The 25381-nt window shown below is 51.5% G+C and overlaps 1 protein-coding gene across 3 annotated transcripts in view; it reads left to right on the forward strand.

Annotated features, from left to right (window-relative positions):
- CASKIN1 (CASK interacting protein 1) overlaps positions 1-24878 on the forward strand; it is a 106849-nt gene extending 81971 nt beyond the window's left edge. Inside the window, exons 9-21 of one of the 3 annotated variants that reach the window (XM_088656867.1) lie at positions 895-989; positions 3204-3321; positions 4200-4448; positions 8017-8124; positions 8897-9018; positions 10453-10540; positions 13263-13360; positions 13983-14093; positions 14920-15021; positions 15905-16043; positions 17500-19629; positions 21382-21778; positions 22593-24878. In XM_088656867.1, coding sequence (XP_088512993.1) covers positions 895-989; positions 3204-3321; positions 4200-4448; positions 8017-8124; positions 8897-9018; positions 10453-10540; positions 13263-13360; positions 13983-14093; positions 14920-15021; positions 15905-16043; positions 17500-19629; positions 21382-21778; positions 22593-22689 — 3854 coding nt within the window. In that variant the 3' untranslated portion in view covers positions 22690-24878. The remainder of the gene's footprint in view (positions 1-894; positions 990-3203; positions 3322-4199; positions 4449-8016; positions 8125-8896; positions 9019-10452; positions 10541-13262; positions 13361-13982; positions 14094-14919; positions 15022-15904; positions 16044-17499; positions 19630-21381; positions 21779-22592) is intronic. The other 2 variants (XM_088656868.1, XM_035130606.3) reach the window with 2 other exon arrangements.
- The last annotated feature ends 503 nt before the right edge of the window (positions 24879-25381 follow it).

Below are 25381 nucleotides of genomic sequence, written 5' to 3' on the forward strand. Positions count from 1 at the left end.
AATCAACAGGATGAACAATGTAGTTTGGGGCAAAAGATGAACTGTAGGAGAATGAAACAGTGTTGTGCATGACAGGTGCAGGGCAGAATAGGAACTGGCGCCTTGTTCCCTCCCTAGTCAGGAGAGGTTGCCAGTTGGATTTCTCTGCCTTGGTTTCCCCAAATGTCTTTGTCCAGGCAGACGTCAGGCTTGCAAGGTCTGCTTCGTTTTTTTTGCTAGAACACAAACATCTGCCACCTTGAGCCAGGTGCAAAAGATCCACAGCTATATTATTAAAGGGCAAGGTGCCTCTGAGCTTGTTCTGAGTGCAGGGCTTTGCCTTCAGAACCAGAGCTCACAATCCTTTCACACAAACCACCTCTCCTGGGTCATCAGTTTACTTAGGTGGAATAAATAGCTTTGGTTTTCTTGTTGCTAAACAATGGGAAGCTGCAAATCCTTCCTCTTCCATTTATTTATTGTTCATTATTACATTTATATGCCACCTTTCCTCCGAGGAGCTCCAAGGGTCTACATTCTTATTTGCACAACAACCCTGTGAAGTAGGTCTGGCTGGGAGACTGTCCTGTGGTCACTCAGCAAGTTTCATGGCTGAGGGTGAACCCCAGTCCCCCAAGTCTTAAACTGCAACTCTTACCACTACACCACACTGCCTTTCACTGAAAATCACCCAGATCTGCCCCACTCCTTGGTCAAGTAAAGCAGTGCCTTTAAGCATGTATAGAGTACCCATCGGCCACCAACACACAACCTCTGCTAGCCCCGCCAAGGGTTCAGAGGAAGGGTCCCTGGGTGGAAAAGCCCTCCTTCATTGTAGCCTTGAGCCCCGGTGCCTCTTTCCTTAGAATGCATGCGACCGCCTCCTCCTCTTCCTTCACCCCTGTTTCTGCCTAGATGCTTCCGCCGCCCTGCAGGTCAGGGCCGTGAAAGATTACTGCAACAACTACGACCTGACCAGCCTCAACGTGAAAGCCGGTGACATCATCACAGTGAGTTTGCCTGTTGTCCTGGGCTGACCAAGTCGGGAATGGAAGATAGGCTGAGGACCCATGGGGAGGACTCCAGCCAAATCTGGGGGTCTCTCCCGGGAATGCAGGAAGCAGCTAGCGAGGATCTGGTAGGGGGCAGGGGCTTCCCTTGCCTTCTACATCTCTGCAAGGGGAGCCAGGAGTTCTGCCTCCCTCCTTGTCACTTCTGACATGCCCACCCCAGCACCATCGGATACTGGGAGTGTCCTTGCCTGCCCCAAGGGGGATGTTCCACCAGACATGGCCACATCTCAGGAGGCAGAGATGGCTCTCTTGTCACCTGTGTCCAGAAGGAGCCAAAAGGAAGGGAACAGAGGACTCTGCTCACCAGGTGTAGCGAGCAATTGCAGGACCGCTTTTGGCCTGCAAAAGACTCCATTCCTACTTGGTACGACTGCATCGTACGCACAATTACATTGTGCAAGTCCAACCTTGGGGCCAGCTTAGTCCGGTGGTTCCATCGACCAACACATTGCTTGGATCTTCCAATCGCCTACAACAATTTGAAACCTGCGGGTGCTGCTTGGCTTTAAAAAAAACCACCACCTTGTGTGGTTGAAAGCTGGTCAATTAAATGCAAGCAAAAAGAGCTTTTAAGCTCTCCACCTTGTTTCCCAGGCAAGCCCTGCTCAGGGGTGCTCTCACAAGATCTTGTGGGAATTTGGGCAGCCCTGCAAGACCGCCCCCAGAGCCTGCACCCTGAGCGAGACTTGCCCAGTAATCCGGGTGGAGACTTCTTACACTCTCTATCTTGCTGGTTGCTGACGAATGAGAGGGTAATGCCAGGTTGGTGCATTGGCTGTGGAAGGTAAGGATGCTCATGCAAGTTCAAATATAGGTGTTTTTTTGTGTGTGCACCATCACTGGAACGTAGCCCCTACTCAAGATGTGATTGTACCATGCATAGGATATCCTGGGAGTCCCACCTTCCTCTCCACGTTGGGCAGAGCCGCTCTCTGACATCCCTTCCCCAGGTGCCCTTGGATACTGGGAGTGTCCCTGCCTGCCCAGAGTGTTTCACTGGTCCTAGACACCTCTCAGGAGATGCCCCCCCATCACTTAGGTGCAGGAGGAGCCAAAAGACAAGGTAACAGAGGGTTCCACCCACCAGGCAAAATGAGAGATTGCGGAACTGCTTCCAGCTTGAAGAAACGGCTATTTATAGGATAGCCAAAGAGTGTGAAAGTGTCGGAGCATCATCCATCGCTTTGCCAGTTAGAGCACCTGCCGCTATTGTAGCTGTATTTAGGATTAGCCACCTGCATTGCCTGAAGTGCCCCAAGCCAGCCATCTGCTTGTGGACCGCTGTAATCTAAGCATTAGAGTTTTTGGGAAAAGCTCTTCAACCAGCCTTGGCAGTGCACCGTGCAAATGGGGGTCTGTTCTGGGCCAAAGACGAGGAATGGTTGAGATGTGGCATCCTCTGGATGTTGCTGGATCCCATCTCCTCTCATCCCTGATCTTTGGCCAGTGCTGATGGGACCTGGAATAGCTCAGTCGGTAAAGCATGAGACGCCTAATCTCAGGGTCATGGGTTCGAGCCCCGCGTTGGGCAGAAGATTCCTGCATTGCAGGGAGTTGGACTAGCTGACCCTCATGGTCCCTTCCAGCTCTACAATTCAATGATTCTATAGTGACTGGCTCAAGGTTAACCAGCCCGGGGTGTGAATTAGAACCCAGATCTCTTCCCAGTCCTGTTATGAAACACCTGGAGGGTCCTTCCCCCTCATTCAGAGGATTTATGTCAGGGATGGAAAAGCTTTTTGGCAGCCTGGGGCCCACATTGCAATCTAGGTTATCTTTGGGGGGTGGGGTGGGGTGGGGAGGACATGACAGGGATGGGCATGGCCAGAGACAAAAAGGACGGAGCAAGGAATGCAAATCTTATCATAGGCTAGTTTCTAGGTGGACCAGCTCCCCCTGGCAAACAACCAAGGAACTGCAGTTAGGACACACTCCGCTGGGGCTAGGAGGGAAGACTTTTCAAGTTAGGGGGCTTGGAGGCTGTCTCGAGGCCTTGAAACATCCCAGGCTGGGTGGCATCTTCTAGCTCCCATGGCCAACCTCTTGTAGGTTTGTCAAGGCCCTGGCGCAACCCACTTTGAAGGTGATTTTGGCCCATTCCTTGATCCCCCCCTTCTCTACTAACCCCCCACTACCCTCCCAATTTCCCAGGTCCTGGAGCAGCACGCTGATGGCCGGTGGAAAGGCTGCATCCACGACAACCGGACCGGCAATGACCGTGTGGGATACTTCCCTTCCACCCTCGTCGAAGCGATCAGCAAACGAACAGGCAAGACTTCCTCCCTATGTGGGCTATTTTTGTCCTATCTCTTTCTACCTGACCTGCCTCATTCCTGAGGTGTGAGGCCCTTTGCAGACGGAGCCCCCGGAGTTTTCTGTTCATCGCCATAAGGCAAATCAATAAGGGGAAGTTCGGAGCGGAGGCAATTCAGATTCTGCACCCTGAATGGCTGTTCTTTGGGAATGCCAGGGAAGTTGTAGCATACGTAGGACCCTCGAGCTCCTCCTCCTGAGGCCCACCCAATTTCCAAGGCTCTCTTCAGCTGTGATTCCTGCATTGCAATGTGTTGGACTCGACTAGCTGACTTTGGGTCCCTTCCAATCTTAACAATTATGACTTTTTGCAGCTGGCGGGGGTGGGGGCAGGAAGTGCAGATGTGGTTTCCATAGGATCACAGGCTGGCACAGTAGACGAACATCTGCATTGCATACAGAAGGGTTGGGCTGGGAATGTCCCCTGCTTGAAGCCCTGGAGAGCTGCTGCCAGTCAGTGTCGACACTACATTCCTAATGGGAAGGGCAGTAGCCTGTCTTGGGTTCAATCCCTGGCGTCTCTAGGTAAGGCTGGGAGACAGCCCCATCTGAACCCCCGGAAAGCCGCTGCCGGTCCGTGCAGGCAACACTGAGCTAGGTGGATCAGTAGTCTGGCTCAGTGGAAAGCAGCCACACAGGAAAAGCTTGGGGAAAGTCTCCTGCCCCAAACCCCAGAGAGCTGCTGCCATTCAGTGCTGACAGTATGGAGCTAGATGGGTCTGACTCCCTATCTTCCAACTTCGATAGGCAGCTTAAAAATCTCCTTCCTCCTCCTCCTTCTCCAGGTCTGCGGGACCCATTTCACGGTTTGCCTCTTGTTGTTTCTATTGCCAGGTCCGTGGGACGCTGGGCCCTACCCGGGGCAGTTTCAAGCCATCTCCCTCCCGGCTGGAGGGGCCTCGGTGCCTAACGGCCATTCCTGCTTCTCCTCCTCCTCCTCCTCCTCCACCACCACCTCCTCCTCCCATCATCAGGTCCATTTCCTGCCTCCACCTCCACCAAACCCCCACCAGCCTCTTTTCAGTTCCTTTGGCTACCGCCGGCTCCCCCACGGCGCTGTGGAAGGGCCTGGAGCCTCCCCAGGTAGTCTGTCCTGCATCGCTTCGTTTGCTTCTGATTTGTGCTTTTGCCATGTTTTTGCGTTGCTCCCAGGGGGTGGTTCCTGCACTCCTCTCATTCCCCGTCCCCATCCAGGTTCCCGCTCTCTGTGTGTGCATGCGTCCAAGGATGAGCATGTGGGTCAGGCATCAAAAGAAACTAGCGTGGCTGCATAAAGAGCTTACTGAAGAGCCGAGGTTTGAAAGGGGAACATAGAAGAAAGGGGAAATCACGAAGGAAGAGCGTACACGAGTAGCCAACGCTTGCAAGGAGGAGGTCGGAAGTTTGGAACAAGCTCAGGCTTGCAAGAGAGGTTGAAAATAACAAAAAATTACAAGGCTATAGACAAGGAAGAACTTTCTGAGGGTAGGAGCTGCTTGACAGTGGGATGGTTCACTCTCTCGGAAGGTGGTGGGATTCTCAATATGTGGTTCCTTCATTGCAGGGGTTTGGATTAGATGATTCTTGGGATGTCTTCCAACTTTACGGTTCTGATTATATGATCTCCATATTAATTTATGCAAAGCCTGGTAATATCACGGTGCAAAGAGGGGCTTGCCAAGCAAAGTAAATGAAAAAGAAAGGTCTCTGCCCCAAGCAACTTACAGTCTTAAATTTTGACCAAGCTGAAAGCTCTCCAAAGCGATTTCTTGGCTTGAAATTTTGGGGTGGCTTGGGGGAATATGAAACCCTCACCCCCCTCCCACAAGCAGATCCCTGGCCTATCATCACCATCAGCATCATTATCATCATTGCCGCCGCCGCAGTGTTTTTCCCAGGGGGATACTGGGAGAGGGGAGCTGGCAGCCAGTAGCTGCTACCCAGAAGAGCACTGATGATGATGAACGCCCCCATTGCCCCCGATCCCTATAAATAATCAATATGACACACACACACACACTTCTGCAAATGAGATTGCACAATTTTGGGGGCAGGGGCAGTATTTTGTGAATGATGAAAGCCGAGGACAAGACGAAAGAATGAAAATCTGGCACTCCTGAATGCATTTTTGGGGGTAAAAAATGTTCCTTTTCCAAAGGATGCTTCTTTATTATTATCCTTGGCAAAATCTGCCTGCAGGAAACTTCCTTGTTCATAGAATCATACAACTGGAGAGGTGGAAGGGACCCGAAGACTCATCTATTTAGTCCCAACACCTTGCAATGTTGCCACTCATCAAAGCAGATGGAAGTCCAAGGTTGTGTGTGTGTTGAAGAGGAATTCAAGGTGTGGAGGGCAGAGGGAGAGGTAGGGCCCCCATCTCCAGGGAATGAGCAGTTCCAGATCTAAGGTGGAGAAGGAGGGAAGTCTTTTCAGAGGAGAGTAAGAAGCAGCAAAGGCAGAATGGCTGGAACAGCTTTTCCCAACTTGGGAGTCCTTCAGATGTTCTGGACCGCAACTCCCATCAGGTCCAGCATCCCAGGGCCATGATGGCTGGGACTGATGGGAGCTGTAGTTCAAAGCATCTTGAGAGCCCCAGGCTGGGGTAGAAACTGTAGGGTTGCAATCTAGGCCAATTATAATACAGAATTGGTCTGTAATTCAATGTCAAGTGCTATGTCCTGTATTGATGCAGCTCTAGTTACAGGTAGGTAGCCGTGTTGGTCTGAGTCGAAGCAAAATAAAAAAATTCCTTCAGTAGCACCTTAAAGACCAACTAAGTTTTTATTTTGGTATGAGCTTTCGTGTGCATGCACACTTCTTCAGATACACTAGTATCTGAAGAAGTGTATCTGAAGTGTATCTGAAGAAGTGTGCATGCACACGAAAGCTCATACCAAAATAAAAACTTAGTTGGTCTTTAAGGTGCTACTGAAGGATTTTTTTTTTTATTTTGATGCAGCTCTGTCCTGCATTTCACGTCTTTCCTCTCTCACTTCCTCTCTGTGTGCCAAGTTAGGGATCTTCTCCAAATGCATGTGTGAAATGGCATGTGTTTAAGCTCTGGATAGCCAAGCACAGACAGATTTATTACAAGAGTGTGTGTGTGTGTGTGATGAATTGCGGAAGGGCCATCCTGTTTGGCTGCAATAAATTGCAATGGATTGCTTTGAAGTCACTTTAGCACCAGATTAAAAAAAACAAAAAACAAATGTCCCCCAACTGCCCCTCCCTGCCCTCTCCTGTATTTTGCAAGAACAAAGGTGGGAACCCTAGACTCAGAAAAGCAGGGTGCTTGGGGGTGCAACGAAGATCTGCAAAGGTGTGGCTTGTGTTACAGGCAGAGGAGGGTTGCAATGTGAGGTGTAGCATGACCTGAGTGAGGTGTGAGCCCCGGAGTGCAAATGCTTCCCTTTCCCCTGTTGAGAACCATTTTAGTGTTTGTTTTAGCACCTGCTGCATCCCATCTCCTCCTCCTCCCTCCTCCTCCCCCCCAACAGCCCCCCCCCGCCCGCTCCCAGCGTGTTGCTCTTTGGACAAGGGGGACAAACATCCCTGTTCATATAAACGGGTGGACAAGAAAAGTTTTGTTCTTGGTTGCTGAGCCAAGCTAGGGACTCTTCAGAGGAGCGCTGGCTCGCTCCACTTGTTAGCGGGTTGGGTGGGGGCTTTAGCATTTTCTAGCCCCATCTATGTGGCCAGAGGACACAACTGGAGATGCACACAGGATTCCCCTGGGTGGTGGTTTATTTGGGCCAGCAGGGGAGCGCTGCAGTGCTGGATCAGGCCAATGGAAGCCCACAAGCAGGACCTGAGAGCAGCAGGAAGTCTTCTCTCCCACCCCACCTCCCACCCTCATGCAGTTCTGATTTTCAGCAACTGGCGTTTGGAAACAGTGCTGCCTCTTGACTGCGGTTTGTAAGCTGCTTGGGGAGATAGATAGATATCAATAAACCACACTCCTTGCCCCCTTGCCCCTACAATAGATCCCTGTGTCTCTCGAGTATGAGATGCTAAGGGCAAAATGTAGGGGACAGGCAGGCACTGCCACCTTCATGCCCTCAAAGCGCACAAAAGCGACTGTGGAACTCGCTGCCACGGGAGGCAGGGATGGGCCACCAACTCAGGTGGCTTTAAAAGAGGTTTGGACAAATTCGTGGAGGGGTAAGGCTGTTGAGGGCTACTAGCTAGGGTGGCTGTGCTCTGCCTTGGCACTTGGAGGCAGCAATGCTTCTGAATGCCAGTTGCTGGGAACTACAGGAAGGGAGAGGGCTCTGGCATTCGAATCCTGTTTCCCACGGGGACCTGATGGACCATTGTGATTTCAGGATGCTGGGCTAGATGGGCCCACTGGCCTGATCCTGCAGGCTCTTCTTCTGGACCTTAGCCTGTGCGGAATGCTCTGGGAGGATCGCAGTGGCTGAGAAGAGTTAACTGTTGAGGAATAACTCTCTTGAGCCCTGGGCAACAATTGGTGCCCCTTCAGAGGGAGAGGCAGCCTCTGGCAGGCTGACCACCTCTCACACCCTGTAGATATGGAGGTTGGTTGTGGGGGCAGCTGCCACTGTTTTGTGCGCCCTCTCTGGCGCACATGCAACTTCATGGGATTCTGCTGACTTGCTTCATGTTCTCGCTCTCTTTCCTGTGCTCGCGGCGGCGGTCTTTGGCCCAGAAGGTTCCCGAGGGTCTGATGCCAGCCCGTCCCACTTGTCCCCAGGCGGATCCACCGGCACACCAGCCCCACCAGAAGAGATCTGGGTGCTTCGCAAACCCTACGCAGGTAAGAGCATCAGAAGGGCGCTGATGGATCAGGCCAGAAACCCATCTGGTCCAGCACCCTGGAGCTGGGGTTCAGTGGCAGGACACCTGCATTGCAATGCAGAAGGTCCCAGGTTCGATTCCCCCAGCATCTCCAGATTAAGCTGGGAAAGATTCCTGGCTGAAATCCTGGAGAGCTGCTGCCAGCCAGTGTGGACAATACTGTGCTAGATGACCCACTGGTCATAATCATGAGGCAGCAGCTTTCTAAGCTCCTGGGAAAGGGCTGCAGCTCAGTGGCAGAGTGCTTGCTTTGCATGCAGAAGGACCCCGGTTCAATTCCCAATGGCATCCCCAGGAAGGGCTGGGAATGTCCCCTGCCTGAAACCCCGGAAAGTTGCTGCCAGCCAGTGTGGACAGTATTGAACCAATGGGCCAACAGATTTACTTGGAGTGAAGCAGCTTCCTATGTTCCTGTGGGGGGGGGGAATGAGATTTCACTGGCAACAGCTGTGTGTCTGCCATGACACCTGGTCCCTCCACCCCACGTTTTATTTATTTGTTGCATCTATACCTTACCTTTTTCTCCTCGAGGAGCCTGCTTGGCTTCTCTGCTTGGGGCTCCTTCCTCTAGCTGGCTCACAGTTCCCTTGTATGCAGTGGTCCCGGAGGTCACCCCTGGCTACCAGGCGAGTGCTTAACATGCTGCAGAGTCAAGTCAGGCTCATTATCTTGGATTTATGTCTCGCCGACCCTCTGGGCCTTTAACTGCCTCTCCCCTCCCTGTTGCCTAGGTGGCGATCGCAGCAGTGTGGGCAGCACGGGAAGCGTGGCCAGTGGGCGGAGTTCAGGGAGTGGCCAAAGCACTGGCAGTGGAGGCCACGCTCCCCTCCACCCGGGCTCAGAAGGTGTCAAGGTGAGCTTGCCTACGTTGTCTCTGCATTGCAGGGGGTTGGGCTAGATGATCCGCAGGGTCCCTTCCAGCTCTGATTCCACGATTCTCTAAAAGGATCATGTGCCTCGAAGCAGGTTCAGAGTGATGTTATCTTCATCAAGAGAGTCTGAGATGCAAGGATTATCTCCCCTCCCCAAAACAAAACAAAAAAACCTCCACATCCTGGCTTGTTTGAATCCCAGCACTTAAAATTATTATTATTCGCATTTACAGGTGAATCTCGGAAAATTAGAATATCGTCGAAAAGTGCATTTATTTCAGTAATGCAACTTAAAAGATGAAATCAATATATGAGATAGATGCATGACATGCAAAGCAAGATATGTCAAGCCTTTATTTGTTGTAATTGTAATTATTTGTGGTTAGGCGGGTCAATTATAAATGGAATGTAATTAATGAAATGTAATAGCGATGCTTATTTTTGTATTATTGTAACTATTTGTTTTATTACTGTGGAATTTCCAAAAGAAAGCATTTGTAGAAATTAAAAGAAAAAGAAAAAATAATAAGTTGCATTACTGAAATCAATGCACTTTTCAATGATATTCTAATTTTCCGAGTTTCACCTGTATATCCCACTTTTTTCTCCAAGAAGTTCAAGAGGTTCTCCCTCTCCTCATTTAATCCTCACAACAACCCTGCGGTGTAGGGTAGGTGGAAGGACAGTGACTGGTCCAAGGTCACGCCCAGTGAGCTTCACGGCTGAGCTGGGATTCGAACCCAGGTCTCCCAGGTCCTAGTCCTTCACTCTGAACCACTGCACCACCCTGGCTTTCAAAAACAAGCTCAGCTACATCCCAAGAAAGCTTTCGCCCTTGCGAGTTGAGATGGGCAGCCTTCCAGAGGATTTGGACTACAGCCTTGCTGGCTGCGGTTGGTGGGAGCTGTGGGGGGGGGGGCACCAGGTTGGTGAAAATAGCTTTAGATACCATTGGCAGTTTTGCACATCCTCTGCTGCCCCCTGGTGCCCGCAGCCTGCGTTGGTGCACCACTTCTGACTACTTGGCAAGCTGGACAGGGGCTCGATCCTCCATTCCCTGGCAAAAAGTGGACCAGGAGGAGGGAGGGAGAGAGGGAAAGAGAGAAGAGAGAGACTTCCTTGCACCGCCCCCCCTGCCCCCCAAGCCGCTCTTTTTTCTAGATACCGGAAGCCTCTTTAAAAATTTGTGCTGCAGGCACGCATGCCAAGCAGCCGTGCCATTGTGCCACCTGTTTTCCTTCTTGTACCCAAATGGGTAGCTTTGCCAACAGAGTCTTAGATCTTTTGGGGTGGGGGTGGGCTGCCAGTTTCCCCCCCCCCTGCCTTCCAGGACCCTATTTGCAGTCTCTCTCTCTTTAACAGAGTGTGTGTTTTTCTCACCCCCCCACCCCCCCACCCCGCCTGCCATTCCTCAGCTTCTGGCAACCGTCCTTTCCCAGAAGGCGTCTGTGCAAGAATCCGGCGTGGGTGATGGGCCTGCCAAAGCACTGGAGATGCCTGCAGGTGCGTGGATGCTCACAGCTCATCCGCCGGAGCCTTTTTGGGTCCCCCCCCTCCGTTATTTCCTTGACGAGCTGCAGGGGAACCTTCCGAGCTAAACATGACCCTTCCTCTCTGCTGCTGCCATGCCTTCGCTTGCTTTGGTTAGTAGGGGAAAATTGGGGTGGGGTGGGGTGGGGAGCTGCTGCCAGGGTGAGCTTGGTGGTGGTAGGGGGGTTGGTGGTGCCTGTGTCCCAGAAAGAGCCCCCACCCCACAATCTGGCCTCCTGGCTGTCCTCCAACCTCCAGCAAAGGAGCAATCTGGTCCCCGCTTGCTGTTTTATCGCTGGCTGATCTGCCTTTGCCTGCACCCCCTTCGAAGAAACCAACAACCCGTGTATCTGTATTCTATTTTGAGGGAGCTCTGAGCTTCAGACCTCCCAACCTCCCTGAAATACTGATGGAGGACCCCCACTTCCTAGAGGTCTCTGCTAGGTCCCCCAGGCACAACTCACCAGGAGGTGGGTCTCGGCGGGGGACCCCCCCCCCGCCGCCGCCGCCCGAGAACGATAGTTCCTGTTCCCTTGTTGGCACGGTGAATCAGGCTTGGTGGCAGAGCGCCTTCAGAAGTGTGATGGTGTTCCCGGTCGGGGAAAGCGGAGAAGGGCAGATGGCGCTTCTCTCCCCCCCCCCTTAGCTCTGCCTGCATCTCAAGGGGCGATGTTGCACATGTTCCTTTTCAGGCAGGACTCAGGTGGGAATGCCGAGACGGTTGCGTCCCGGGAGTATGTGTCTGTGTGTGTGTCGCATTTTCAGGTTGATTTTTCCAAAGTGGAGCAAGTTTCTCCCCAGCCTCGCTCTGCCACTCAAGCATGGAGATTCCGCAATCCACGGAGCTCAAGGTGGGGCTCCAGGGAGGTTCTCCAGCATGAGAAAGGGTTGCTTATCGGCCACGCGTTTCTGGGACTCTGAAAGGGAAGATGCAGCTTCTGGAGTAGAGTCTTGTCTTTTTATTTTTTGGGTGGGGGTTGTCAGGGCTAGCAGCACCCGCCAAGAGACCCAGGCCCCCTACCCGTCTAGCCAAAGATCTCTCTTGGAGGCTTGGTGTGCCTTTCGCCCCCTTGATCCAGATGGGTGGGCTGCATGCCTGCTGGCTGAAAGAGAGCACGGATTCCTCGCTGGGGAGCTTCAAGGTCACCTTGGCTGCCATCTTGGACTGGTTCCACCCCTGCCCCGCTGTGGGGACGCAGGTGCCAGGCCTCTCCTTCTGGAACAGTGACTTAGTCTTTTGTTTCCAACCCGGAATTTCTGGGGCTCCCTCTTTCTCTTTAGGTCAAAGGTGAGAAACCTCAATGTGCCCCCACTGTCTCCACCCCCTGAACTCCCTGCCTGGCCCTCTGAATTCGCCACAGGATCATTTGCGTCCTGACTCCCCAGGCCAAACCCTTCCCTCTCCCTCCTCCATTTGCCTGGGTGGGACAAGTCATAGGGTTGTAGGAAGCTGCCTCTATACAGAATCAGACCTTTGGCCCATCTAGCTTAGTACTGTCTGCACTGACTGGCAGGGGTTCTCCAGCATTTCAGGCAAGGAGGCTTTCCCCAGTCCTACCTGGAGAAGCTAGGGATTTAACCATTGACCTCCAACTCCCGGTAAGAAAAATCCGGGATCAGCAGCGGCGCGGCATCGGAAGTCGCTTCTACGCATGTCTGGACATGCATAGAAGCAACTTCTGGTGCCGGCGCTGCCCGATTTCAGCACCCGAAATCAATTCTGTGCATGTCCAAACATACGCAGAAGGAGCCTTCCTGGCAGGTAGGAAATCCGGGGGATTTACGGGATTTTTCTCTATTCAGGATAACAGTGGGAAACGGGTTTAAATACAGGGGTTTCCCGCGAAAAAGGGGAGACTTGGCAGCTATGGATTTAACCTGGGACCTTCTGCACTCAAAGCAGTGGCAATCTGGCACTGAGCTGTGGTCCTTTAAGGAATGCAGGAAGCGGTCTTTTACTGCCCCAGGCCATTCGTGCAGCCAGCTCAGTGTTGGCGACACTGGCTGGCAGCAGCTCACTGTGCTTTAAGGCAGGTGGTTTTCTGCATGCAAATCAGTCTCCCTTCTGCTAAGCTATTGCCCTTTGTGCCATTGTGGTTCCAGGTTTCCCACAGGCACCTGGTTGGCAAAGGTGAGAACAGCATGCTGGACCCCCATTGGCCTGATCCAAAAGGCTCTTCTGATGTCATCCTTTCTGATAGGGAGGTGCCTGTGTTTGCGTAGATTTCGATAGAAGCCTCTTGACTTTTGCATGGCAGGAATGTAGTCTACTGCACAAAATGAAAACACACGTTTGTTGCTGCACCCACTCCCATCTGGGAGTCCACGGGGCCCTGAGGCTGAAAGATGCCCCTGTCTGTGATACTTGATGCATGGACAGCTGGACACCAACCTTGCCATTTGCTTTCATGGGAGCTCAAGGGCAATAAATGTCCTGACTTATGGCACAGAGAGTGACAGAGACAGACAGAGAGAGAGACACACAGCTGGGAGCCACTTTCAAATGTTGCTCAGAGGTTGACAAACCAGAGGCTCTCGATGAGGCCCCTCTCAGGCCCAGCACTGCTCTCCCAAGATCTGAAATGTGGTGGGCAACCTGGAATCCTTGCGCTTTGCTGTTGGCCTTTGTGTGAAGGGTCCCAGCGGGCCTCTCCGTAATGCTAATCCACCGCCTCCCTGCCTGCTTTTGTTCCAGGTTCTTCTCGGACGCATAGTTTGGGCACCTCATCATACCCAGGGCAGCCCTACAGCGAGCAGCCGGTGAAGAAAGTGGAGCCCATGTCTGAAGGGAAGGCAAGTCTGAGAAACTCGCAGTTGGGGGCTGGAGTTGTGGTATGGATGGAATAGCGCAGGCATGTGGGAAAGTAGGTGGGACACTTCCTAGCAATAGTTTTTTGGGGAAAGAGCAGCCCAGGCTTTCTAGGGACTCTTGTCCAGTCATTTGAATTCATTGGCTTAAGTTTTACCAGCACAAGGGCCCACGGCTCACAAACACACACGCCTGTGCTTGTAAACTCTAAATCGCAGAAATTGCAATGCGCTACACGTAGGGAGCTGGTGGCGTGACTTCATGTGTGATATAAAGAAAGAGAATGGCCCTGTTTATTTCAGCGGCCGCCAGACTTTCTGGGCCAGTGGAATTCTGATAAAGAGCCACAGGCACCAGTCACAAGATGGCTGCCACAGGGGTGGGACACACCACAAAATGGCTGCTGTGGGGCTGCACCAGCACGAAACAGGAAGCGCAAATATTCTTCTGTGTACTATTGGTTAATTGGTGTACACACCAGCACCCACCAAGTGCTGCATTGGTTCATTTAAGCATCTAGCCCTCCCCTTTTCAAGGGTTCAGGGTAGGAAATTTGCAAGTGGATTAAAAATAGCCGTGAATAACTGCTCATCTCCCTGCTGCCAGAGCTCAGAGGCCGTCTACCAGTGGCTATACAAGTTCCAGCTGCAGCTTTATGCCTCCAACTTCATCAATGCTGGGTATGACATCCCTACCATCAGCCGGATGACGCCAGAGGTGAGGGCTGGCAAAGAGGGAGGTGGGAGGGAGCTGAGTTTGCCACGCAGTGCAATGGCAGGCTCTCTTTCACACAAAGCTCTGGTGTTGGGAGCTGGCTAATTTTACAGGTGTGCAATGCATCCCTGCCAAGTAATTTTGTCTTCTATATGTTGCTGGGGAATGGATATTAAGCAACATAATACATGCTGTGCATTCAATTAGCCTTCCCCCAACCTGGTGCCCTCCAGCTTTTTTGGACGACAACAGCCATCAGCCCCAACTAGCATGCCCAAAACATCTGGAGTGCACCAGGTTGGGGGAAGGCTGGCTTAGAGGATAATGTATTTTAACATATAAAAAGTAGTATCAGCTGCATGGTGAAACGATCTTGGATTTCTTCCCTGGTTGCTTGTTCTTGCAAATGTGCCTTAAACAGTAGGCCTACAGAATCTCTTCTATCACGTTTTAGTTCCTTCCCAGCAACACTCTCTCTTTTATGTTAAATGGAAAACTGGGTGGAGACTGTGGGTGGGGGCAGCCAAAACAAGCCTCCCGTTGTAGGACATGGCTGGAACTTATCTTAGGAGGGAGGAGACACTGCCACATTCTGTACGCAATTATGATGTTAACTTTGCTTTTGGTCTTTGCCTTCAGTCCACGAGCCACGTTTACCTAGCTGGGCGAGTGGACAACTTGGGCGGGTTCAAAGGAACCCTCAAGGCTTTGCCAGTGACCCTCCTGCCTTGATGGGTGACTCTTTGCGGCCCCCACTGATCCCTCTTTGGGGCTTCTGCTTGCTGCTTTTGCGGCACCTAGTAAGAAGTGGCTCTTCTGTTTGCCGTAGGACCTGACTGCCATTGGGGTCACGAAACCAGGACATAGGAAGAAGATCGCTTCAGAGATCAACAGCCTAAATATTCCCGAGTGGCTTCCAGAGTACAAGCCAGTAAGCCTTTTCTTTCTTGCACACAGAGTGGTCACCATCTCAGGCTCATTACCCCGAGGTGGTAACTCCCAGCCTACACCAACCAAGAGAAATTCCAGCCTGTCTCCTGGTCCCTTTTGGGTCCCCATATTTGCTTCTGCTAAGGCACTCCTTTTCTGCAATCAGCTGGAAACAAAATTAAAATTCTGGCTCCATACATCACTTAATATGGCACTGTATTATTATCCAGCAGTTTCTTTCCTCATAGTTAGGATCCAGCTAGAATGTTGAATCAGAAGTCAGCAAAGGAGCTTGAAACATTAATTTAAAGCTTCCTGTTTATAGTTTCTGCCTCCCCCCCCCCAGTTCAGTGTAATGCAGTATTACTAATAAATTACCTTTTGGGCAACCCTGAATGTTATACATGTTCTTGTTCCCATGGTGAGGAAGCACTGGGGAAAGAACCATTAATCACTGGAGGAAGCCACTCTAAAGCCTCCATTTGCAGAAATAGAAACTGACAATAAGGGGCAATTAATACAGCTATTTAAGAGGGACTTTATTGTGAATTATTAATCCTGCTGTCCTGGTCTTCAGAAAGCAATAAAAAGGGTGGAAGCTGCAAGCAGAAAGTGTTTAATTAAAGGTGCATAATCCTCAAAATGGCACAATAGAGCTTCAATAGACAGGCTGGCAATGATCTGGTAACAAGGTACCTTGGATACTCCATAAAACAGATTCCAAAGCATGGCAGCCCAAAGACTGAACTGTTACTGTGGAAACAACCCATGGATTCAGGGAGAAAACAAACTGCACCAAGGTTTGATTTCAGAGCTCTGGTGGTTTCAGTTACGATGTGATTCAGGGAGTGCCATATACATAATTTGTTCTCTGTCTCCCCCAGGCTAACTTGGCTCTCTGGCTCTCCATGATTGGGCTGGCACAGTATTACAAGGTCCTGGTGGAAAATGGCTATGAGAACATTGACTTCATCACTGACATCACTTGGGAGGACCTGCAGGAGATCGGCATCACAAAGCTGGGTGAGAAAAGGCAGATTCCCAACCTGGTTCTGCCGTCTCTCTCTGGGCATTTGGGGGGTGAAGGCGCTGGGTAGGGGTAGCATGTCTTGTGGTTTTGCATTTGTGCATCCTGGCCACCTACCTACATGCTTTGTGGGAAGGTGTGGGCTTGGCAGGGAGGGTGGCTCAGATTGCCTGGGACATTGCTTTTGCAATGAGAATTTAGTCTGAGCATTGCAGGGATGTCCATTTGAATGTGTGACACACCAAATCTACAAACTCTCTTACCTGCCCTTTAAAAATGTCTTCTCTTTTGCCTTATTTAGAAGATGCCATTAAAAAGGAGGACAAATGGAGAAAATGACACAAGAAGGATGTTACAGTGGCTGCATTCACACGTTATTCTAAGTCATGGTTTGTTTTAACCATGGTTGGTTCACAGATAAGCAAACCAGCTACATGGCTTGTCTCCCCCCGCCCCCAATGTTTGGGTTTTTTTTCCTCAGCTGGTCTTGCCTTTGTAGCTTGGTGAACATTGGGGTGGGGTGACCAAACAACAGTTAAGCCAGTGTTTCCCAACCTTGTGCCTCCAGCTGTTTTCGGACTACAATTCCCATCATTCCTGACCACTGGTCTTGCTAGCTAGGGATGATGGGAATTGTAGTCTCAAAACATCTGGAGGCACACGGTTGGGAAACACTGAGTTAAGCAACACTACTGGATTTAGACGTGACACCAAACCATTGTTCAAGCAAGCCCTGCAGTTCACTACAAAGCGTGCCTTCATATTGTGGCTTTGTTGCCAGAAAGAAAACCATGCATGTGTGAGGTTTGGCTGCTCAAACAGACCTTAATCAGGCTAAACAAACCATGGCTTAGAATTACATGCAAAAGAAGCAATTGTGTGTGGAGGGTAACAGAAAAAGAAAAAAGACTGCAGCTAGACCCATGGACACAGGATCAGGGGTTTTTTTATGGCAGAGGGGGAGTTTGCCTTAAATGCCAGGGAAGAGTTAAGTGGCCACATAAAGTTGTTGCTGCTGCTGATTGACAAGCCCAAGCCCAGGAAAAAGCCCCTATCTATCCATGGTGCATTTTGTAGCTAGGAGCAAGAGAGACGCCCTCCAACAGGCAAAAACAGGCTGATTCCTTAACTGGAAAAGGCTTGGCTCAATCCAGTTCATGACTGGTTGTACAAGGCTGGAAAAAAGTGACTCTGTTCCTTGGAGCAAATTATAAGTAATGTTATAAGGACTGAGCTAAGCGTTTTCCTAGCTGATGAAATAAAAGAAAATATAGAATCACAAAATCATAGAACTGTAGAGTTGGAAGTGTCCAGGAGGGTTATCTGGTCCAACCATCTGCAATGTGTCATTTTCCACTGTTGTGGTTTGCAGAGTCTCAGGATTTTGAACAGCCGGCTTGTGCAAAGAGACAGACTCATTCCCACCCTCCTCCCTCCCCCATGTTCTTTCAGGCCATCAGAAGAAGCTGATGCTAGCAGTGAAGAAGCTGGCGGAGCTGCAGAAGGCCGAGTACGTCAAGTACGAGTCGGGGACGCTGAAGAAGAAAGGGGCGCCACAGGACTCAGTGGCCATAGACCCCCCTCAGCAGGAGGCAGCCGAGTGCCAGTCTCCCAAGATGAAGACCTTCCAGGGCAGCGAGCTGAGCAACGAGCTGCAGGTGGCCATGACGGGCACCAGTGAGGAGGGGGGGACGGAAAAGCAGGTCAACCATGTGGGGCACTTCCGCGAAGGGGCGCCGCCCTTCCGGCATTCCTCCCGCCTCGTCCATGAGAACAGCCTGAGTGGGAGAGCGAAGCAGATTAGCAGCTCCCAGGAGCTACTGGGAGACGGACACAAAGCCACCAGCACCAGCATGTCCAAAAGCCAGGAATTCCTGGCCGAGGACGGGAAGGAAGGCCCAGCCACCCTGCCCAAGGAGGTGAGGAGTCTCCGGCACGGACACAGCATCAAGAGAGCCAGTGTGCCGCCAGTTCCCGGAAAGCCCCGGCAATCGTTCCCCCCTTCCGCGGGCCACTACACTCCGCCGCAGACACCCACCAAGCCCCGTCCATCCTCGCCACAGGCGCTTTCTGTGCCGCACGCCACGGCCAAGGTCAAGCCCACGCCGCAGCTACTGCCGCAGTCAGACCGCCCCATGTCTCCTCGCTCGCTGCCGCAGTCCCCCACGCACAGGGGCTTTGCTTACGTCATGCCGCAGCCCGTGGAGGGCGACGTCCACACAGCAGGCCCCTTGGCACAGGCTGTGCCCGTGCTGCCTGTCTCGGTGCCCGTGCTGTGCCTGCCGCCTCAAGCCACGGAGGGGGAAGAAGAGGGAGGCCGGCCGAAGAAGAGGGCTCACAGCCTGAACCGCTACGCCATGTCGGACAGTGAGCAGGAACGGGACGAGCTCCTAGTGCCAGACGCTGTGCCTTACGCCACCGTGCAACGGCGAGTCGGGCGCAGCCACTCTGTGCGGGCACAGTCGGGCGGTGATAAGAACGTCAACCGCAGCCAGTCCTTTGCGGTGCGGCCCAAGAAGAAGGGGCCTCCGCCTCCGCCGCCCAAACGCTCCAGTTCGGCCATCTCCAACACTAACATGACCGATGACTTCACCAAGGAAGGGGAGGAGGGTCTGGAACTGCCCCAGGAGCACCAGCAGAGGCGGGCAAGCGACTTTGGTGGCACGGTGGACACTGGCAGCGCTGGGAGTGTGAAGAGCATCGCTGCCATGTTGGAAATGTCATCCATTGGTGGTGGCGGGAGAGGTCTTGTTCTGCAGAGGCCGCCCGGAGCTGGGAAGGGCCCTGACGGCTACTACTTGCAACCCGGTGTCGCTGTGCACCCAGCCAGCCCAGAGCACTCCCGCGTTGCCACCGTCCTGGCCACTGTGAAGCATAAGGATGCCATTGGGCCGGATGGCGAAGTGGTGAACCGGCGGCGTACCATCAGCGGCCCTGTGACAGGGCTGGTTGCCGCAGCTCGCCGTGAACGTTCCGACAGCATCAAGTCGGACACGGGTAAAGATGTCCCCGTGGAGCGGCTGCGGGTGGAGCACGGCGGAGGCTCCCCGGAGAACAGCTCTGGCGAGAACATTCCCTTTGCCAAGGAGGGCAACCTGACAATCAAGCAGCGGCCCCGGCAGATGGGAGTTGCCAAGGCTGAAGGTGGAGAGGGCTTGCCGCTGGCCCACCGGCACGGGGACCTCTCCAAGGTGGAGGCCAGTGCCACTCTCAAGAGGAGAATCCGTGCAAAACAGAGCCAACAGGACAGCGTCAAGTTTATCCTGACTGAGACGGACACGGTCAAGAGGCGGCCAAAATCTAAAGACAAGGAGCATGAACTGGCACCGCTGTCTATCTACCAGAATGGCACTGCCACCATCAAGCGCCGGCCGGCCTCCGAGATGAGCGGCGCCGAGGCCACAGCCCTCACTGATCAGCAGGAGAAATGTGACAATACCTCAGCCCAGCTCCCTCCGGAAAGCGAACCCAAGAGGCCTGTCAAGCCGCCAGTTTCGCCCAAGCCAGTCCTTCCCCAGAAAGTCTCTGGGCCTCCCACACCCACTTCCAAAAAGGTCCCGATTCCTGGCCCCGGCAGTCCAGGTAGGTGTGCCCTGCCATTGGCCCGGGGGGGGGGGAACCGTAACCTATCTTTTCCCTCAACAGGGAGCCTTCCTGACCCGCTCACCACTTCTCTGCTTCTTCCCATTGCCCTTTTCACTCCCGCCAATCTGCTTTCAGTGGCTATGGTTGTGGTTGGTGTAAAAATATTCTCATAGGTGTCTGGGGTCAGCAGGCTGGGATGGAGGGAGCTTGGTTTGAGGCTATCATCTCTGGTGAATGCAGGAGAGGATGCACAGTTTTGTTGTCTCGGATGGCAAATACTTTGCTGTTGTGGTAAAGACAGAATATTAATGATGGAATAAGTTACTAATAGGGACCCAGGTGGCGCTGTGGGTTAAACCACTGAGCCTAGGGCTTGCTGATCAGAAGGTCGGCGGTTCGAATCCCTGTGCCGGAGCGAGCTCCCGTTGCTCAGTCCCAGCTCCTGCCAACCTAGGAGTTCGAAAGCACGTCAAAATGCAAGTAGATAAATAGGAACTGCTACAGCGGGAAGGCAAACAGCGTTTCCGTGTGCTGCTCTGGTTTGCCAGAAGTGGCTTTGTCATGCTGGCCACATGACCTGGAAGCTATATGCCGGCTCCCTCGACCAATAATGCGAGATGAGCGTGCATCCCCAGAGTTGGTCAAAACTGGACCTAATGGTCAGGGGTCCCTTTACCTTTACCTTAAGTTACTAATAGCCATAGTGGCTATTCTCTGCTTCCAACTGTCAGAGTGGGCAATCAGTTCATGGAAATCACAGAATTGTAGAGTTGGAAAGGACCCCCAAGGGTCACCTTCTCCAACTCCCTACAGTGCAGGAATTGGAGCTGCAGAAGAGATAGGCATCTAACCTCTGTTCTTGGAAAATCACAAGAAGGCAGAATACTGTGGCACTCAGGTCCTGCTTATGGGCTCCCCTTTGGGGCACCTGGTTGGCCACTGTGAGAACAAGTTACTGGGCTAGATGGGACCCTTTGGCCTGATCCAACTTCACAGCTCTTCTTTTCTTACGAGTTTCCTGTCTTCCAGAGATCCCTGCCATAAGATGTATGGAGGACTAGCAACTTAGTTGGCTTTAAAAGAAAAATAGACAAATTGATTGAGGTATAATGCTATTGAAGTCTACTAACCCTGATTGCTATGGTGGTACATCCATGGTTGAAGTCAGTACAGTCACACCTTGGTTGCTGAATGCCTTGGAACTCATACGTTTCGGCTCCCAAACGATCGAGCTCTGGTTTTCAAACGATTTTCGGAAGCCAAACATCCGGTGCAGCTTCCACAGCTTCCGATTGGGTGCAGGAGCTCCCTACAGCCAATCAGAAGCCGCACTTTGGTTTCCGAACGTTTTGGAAGTCGAATGTACTTCTGGAACAGATTCCGTTCGACTTCCAAGGTACAACTGTATGCTTCTGAATGCCAGTTGCTGGAAACCTGCAGGAGTAGAAACTGTAGCGCTCGGGTCCCGCTTTTGGGCTTTCATCTCATCCTCTTCTCAGCCACAGTGAGAAGAGGATGCTGGCCTGAATTGGCCTTTGGCTCTGATTATGTTCTTAAGCCTAGAAAGAGATCAGAGTCCTCAGGACCCTGCCTTAGAGAGTCAGGGAGTTGTATCCAATGTTAGTGCTACTCAGATTAAACTCATTAAAATTAATGGATGTTGACCCAAGTGTGTGGCAGCTGTGAAAAGGGCAAATTGCATGTAAGGAAGTGGCAAAGAAGCGACACTTTTTCTCTTCTCTGTCGCAGAGGTGAAGCGTGTCCACGGCACCCCACCGCCGCCCATCTCTCCTAAGCCCACACCACCCCCGACGGCGCCCAAGCCTAAGGTCCACGCTGCCCTGCAGTCGGTGAGTGCCAGCTCCACGCCTGCGCCGTCGCCTGCCAAGCAGCTGGCGCCCACCATCAAGCCTTCGAGCACACCTCCCTCGCTGTGCTCCAGCCCGGCTAAGCCCTTGTCGCCCGCCGGGGGCCCCCCACAGACAGTGCCAGTCAAGCCTCCCCGCTCTTCCATGGCTGGGCCGTCGGTGGAGATCGTCAGCACGGAGAGCGTGCACCAGAAGCTGGAGGAGACCAGCGCCTCCCTCGCTGCCGCTCTGCAAGCCGTGGAGGAAAAGATCAAGCAAGAAGATGGGCAAGCAGCAGAGTAAGGGCCTTTACTGGGCTGGGCGAGTGGGGAATGGTGGTGGTGATGGAGGGATGGGAGCAAAACAAAAGTGAAGAGCCAGGGCATGTAGGAAGAAAAGGCTGCTGGAATAGAGGTACTAGGCGGGAGTCAGGGAAGGGTGGCTAGCTAGCCCTCCTGAGAGACTCGGGAAAAGCAGCTTTGGTTTTCTCTCTTTGGTTTTTCTTTGGTATACTTCCCTGTACAGTATAGGCAAGTTTTTAATGTTTGATGTCTTACTGTGTTTTAATTTGTTGGAAGCTGCCCAGAGTGATTGGGGCAATCCAGTGAGATGGGTAGCATATGAATGAATTGAATCATCATAATAATAATAGTATTAATAGTAATAGTAATAATTTATTATTTTATTTTAAGTGGATGGAGGGCAAGGTATGTTAATTGATCAGTCCATGTGACATGCTAGAAGTTTATAAAATGATGTATGGCATCGAAAAAATTGACAGAGAACAGTTTTTCTGTCTCTCTCACAACACTTTCTTTTGTCTCTCCTGAATCTTCCAACATTCATCTTCATTGGATGTCTAGAACTCACAATGTTGGAAGATTCAGGAGAGACAAAAGGAAGTCCTTCGTCACAAAGTGCAGTTGTAACTTTAGAATTCGCTCCCACTGGGAGCAGTGATGGCTGCCAAGTTTGTTAAGAGGATTGGACAAATTCATGGAGGAGAGGGCTATTGAAAGCTAGTAGGCATGGGAGATTGCAGGATGTTGTGCAGTGAGAAAAGAGGGTCTTCCTTGTGCACTACTAATTCACACCGGTGTCCTTTGCCCTCAGTTCTACCGCAGAATCAAAGAGCACAGTCAGCATTCTCGATGACATCGGCAGCATGTTCGACGACCTTGCGGACCAACTGGATGCCATGTTGGAATGAGAGCTGGGAAACAATCGCAGCCAACCTCAGGATCTGCCATGGGCACAAGGGCACAATCATCTCCATGAAGATCTTCCCTTCCTCCCCTTCCATCTTTTGAGGTTTGCACAAAGATAAGGTTACCTCAGGATTGTGCTGAAACAAACCCAGATGCTTGGGGAAGGCTTTCTTGGGGCTTGAAGACCAGTTTTGTGGAAGCGGCGAAGAAAAGGAAAGAGGAGCCGCTCTTGCGCTGTTATTTTTCTCCTTCCTTCCTTAACACCTATTTACTTTGGGGGGTACAAGGTGATTTCAATTCTCCTCCTAAGAATGAAGCAAAAAGCCGTACGCCTGGGGCAGGAGCTTCTGTTACCTGCAAGACGATCTTCAGGCAAATCTACTCCACTTGGTTAAATTTGTGTCTCCTCGTTTAATTTGGAAAGTATTTCCTGCCCTCACCCCCTTCTCCCAACCAACCAATCCCCAGTCGCTACAGTCCCCCAGTGTGTTATCAAAATGTGGCACAAATAACTATGGAGTCTTCTCTGATTCTTCATGTTTTCTGTTTGGGGTGGAATCTCGTCTTAGTGAAACTCTTCTTGCCTTCCGTGTTGGTATTGTTCCTTGACTGAGCACCGCTGTCCTCTCTCCTGTGCTGCTGTCTCGGTTCTTGTGCCCATCTGCCGTTATTGGGAAGCGCTGGAAAAGGCGGGGCAGGAGAATGCCCAAGGGAAGCCGTTGAGTCAAGGAGGCTTTCGGCTAGCTGCATGCTTCGTTTCTTTGTCCCGAAAGGTGTTCGTCTTCTCCTGGTGATAATGAAGCTGTGACTGTAAGAAGTTCTGTTCTGTTAACGAGTCCCATTTGAGAAATAAGCTCCTTTTTCATCTTCTTCTTCTCCTCCTGTTTGTTTGCCTTGAAAAAAAAGTATTGTTCCTGGCAAGGGCCGCGCAAAAGCTTCGGTACATTTGCATGATTGATACAGTGTTGAAACATAAAAAGGGGAAATGGGGAAAAAATCCTGGCCAAAAAACCCCCCTGTAAATATATCCCTGGTGGCTTCAGGAGCTGCCATAAATGAATATTTATTCCCGATTTTTTTCTTTTTCTTTCAAAGATATACATATATCTCTCTATCCTTAGGGCAGCTGGGGTTATGAGCAAGAGAGACTTTGGTTGCACTCTGTCTCACTTCAAGGCACTTGTTTCCAAAGAGTTTGTTGTTGATTTAGACAATGCAGCCCTCCTTAAGTACTGTCTACAGTGGTTATTCCCGGGAGGAACAGGAAGTGGGGCAGAGTTAAGGAGGCAGTAAACAGACATGGGCAATATAATGTATTGATCTTGCAGAGCTTTTGGTGGAGAAGAAGCAGCACTGAGCAGGGGCCAGTGGTAGTTTTGTAGTCTAGCAGGAGTTTGATAAAAGAGGACTCCCCTGCTGCTTCCATTTCTGTTGTTCTAAATGCAATAATGGTTGCACCCCTACTATCCAAATTGGTTCTGCCAAGGCAAGTGAATTGCAATAGTTAGCTGGGATGTGATTTCAGCCTCTGACTCTCAACTTGTATCTCAGTTGCAATTCTCAGCAGATTGTGGACACACAACAACTTGTAGTGCTGAGGACGGTGGCTTGCTAGCTAAGAGAGGCCTCACATGGAGATGATGACCCCTGCAGAGGCAGCTCTGTTGGGCTTGCAGTGCTGTGTGGTCTGAGCAAGTGCTGACAAGGGCAGTCTCTCCCAGGAAGCTGCACCCAAGGCACAGCATCAGTGTCTGCACCACCTGTCTAGTGTCAACTCTTGCAATATCCTAACCAACCTGAGAGCTGTTGGGAGAGAGGGACCAGCAGCAGCGAGGCGAAGCTGTTCCACCAGTGGCCAACATTGTCTTGCTTGGTTCTTTTCTGGCTTATGGCCCTCGCAAGGTTGAGGCTCTCAGCTTTGTAGGAGTTTATGGGGAAGGATCTCTCAACAGAAGGTTGGGTTCTAGGTGCCTCAAAGGCTGCAAGGTTATCCAGAAGATTTGTAGCATGTAGACTGAATTGGTCTTTACCTCCCTGCAAGTCCCTTTGTTCTGCCGTTGGTTGCAGTGGGGATCTTTGTACATTGCAGGGAGTTAAGGAATGAGAGCCAGTCTCTGAATGCTCAAAGCATCATGGGAGTAGCAGAGCGGCTCCCTTTGGATTGGTCCACAGTTGTTAACACCTGGCACACAAGGTTCTTCTAATCTTCCCGGCTGCCGCATCACGGGCCCGTGTCATTCTCAAAAAGAAGCACAATCTTGGAATCCCCAATAATGGATTACCCACTCTCCCGCTGCATTCTTCTCTTCTCAAAGCAGCAATGGAATACTCTTCTTCCTTCCTGGGGCATTTCTTGGCAAGGTAAATCTGTACCCTGTGAGAATCCAGTCTTATGTTAATCTTGATGGTTGGATACTTGAATCATCTACCAGGAGAGGGAACCAAGTGGTGGTGGTGGTAGCCTGGAAGGAAGTGGAGGTCATTTCAGAGAGTGTTGCAGCACCAAAGTTGACTAGCTTGTCATGCATTCTTTATGGCAGTGGGCAAGCATGAACCCGAGTTTTATTGTGTCCTATTGGACTGGGAACTATCTTGGCAGTGGGCATTATTATGACTTAACTAAACCTTTTGGCAAGTATTTCAAGATTATTGGCTTGGCTGTGATGACTGGACTGTAGTGTCTTCCATCGAAGG

The sequence above is a fragment of the Zootoca vivipara genome, chromosome 13, assembly GCF_965207765.1.
Source record: "Zootoca vivipara chromosome 13, rZooViv2.hap1.1, whole genome shotgun sequence".
Lineage (NCBI taxonomy): Eukaryota > Metazoa > Chordata > Lepidosauria > Squamata > Lacertidae > Zootoca > Zootoca vivipara.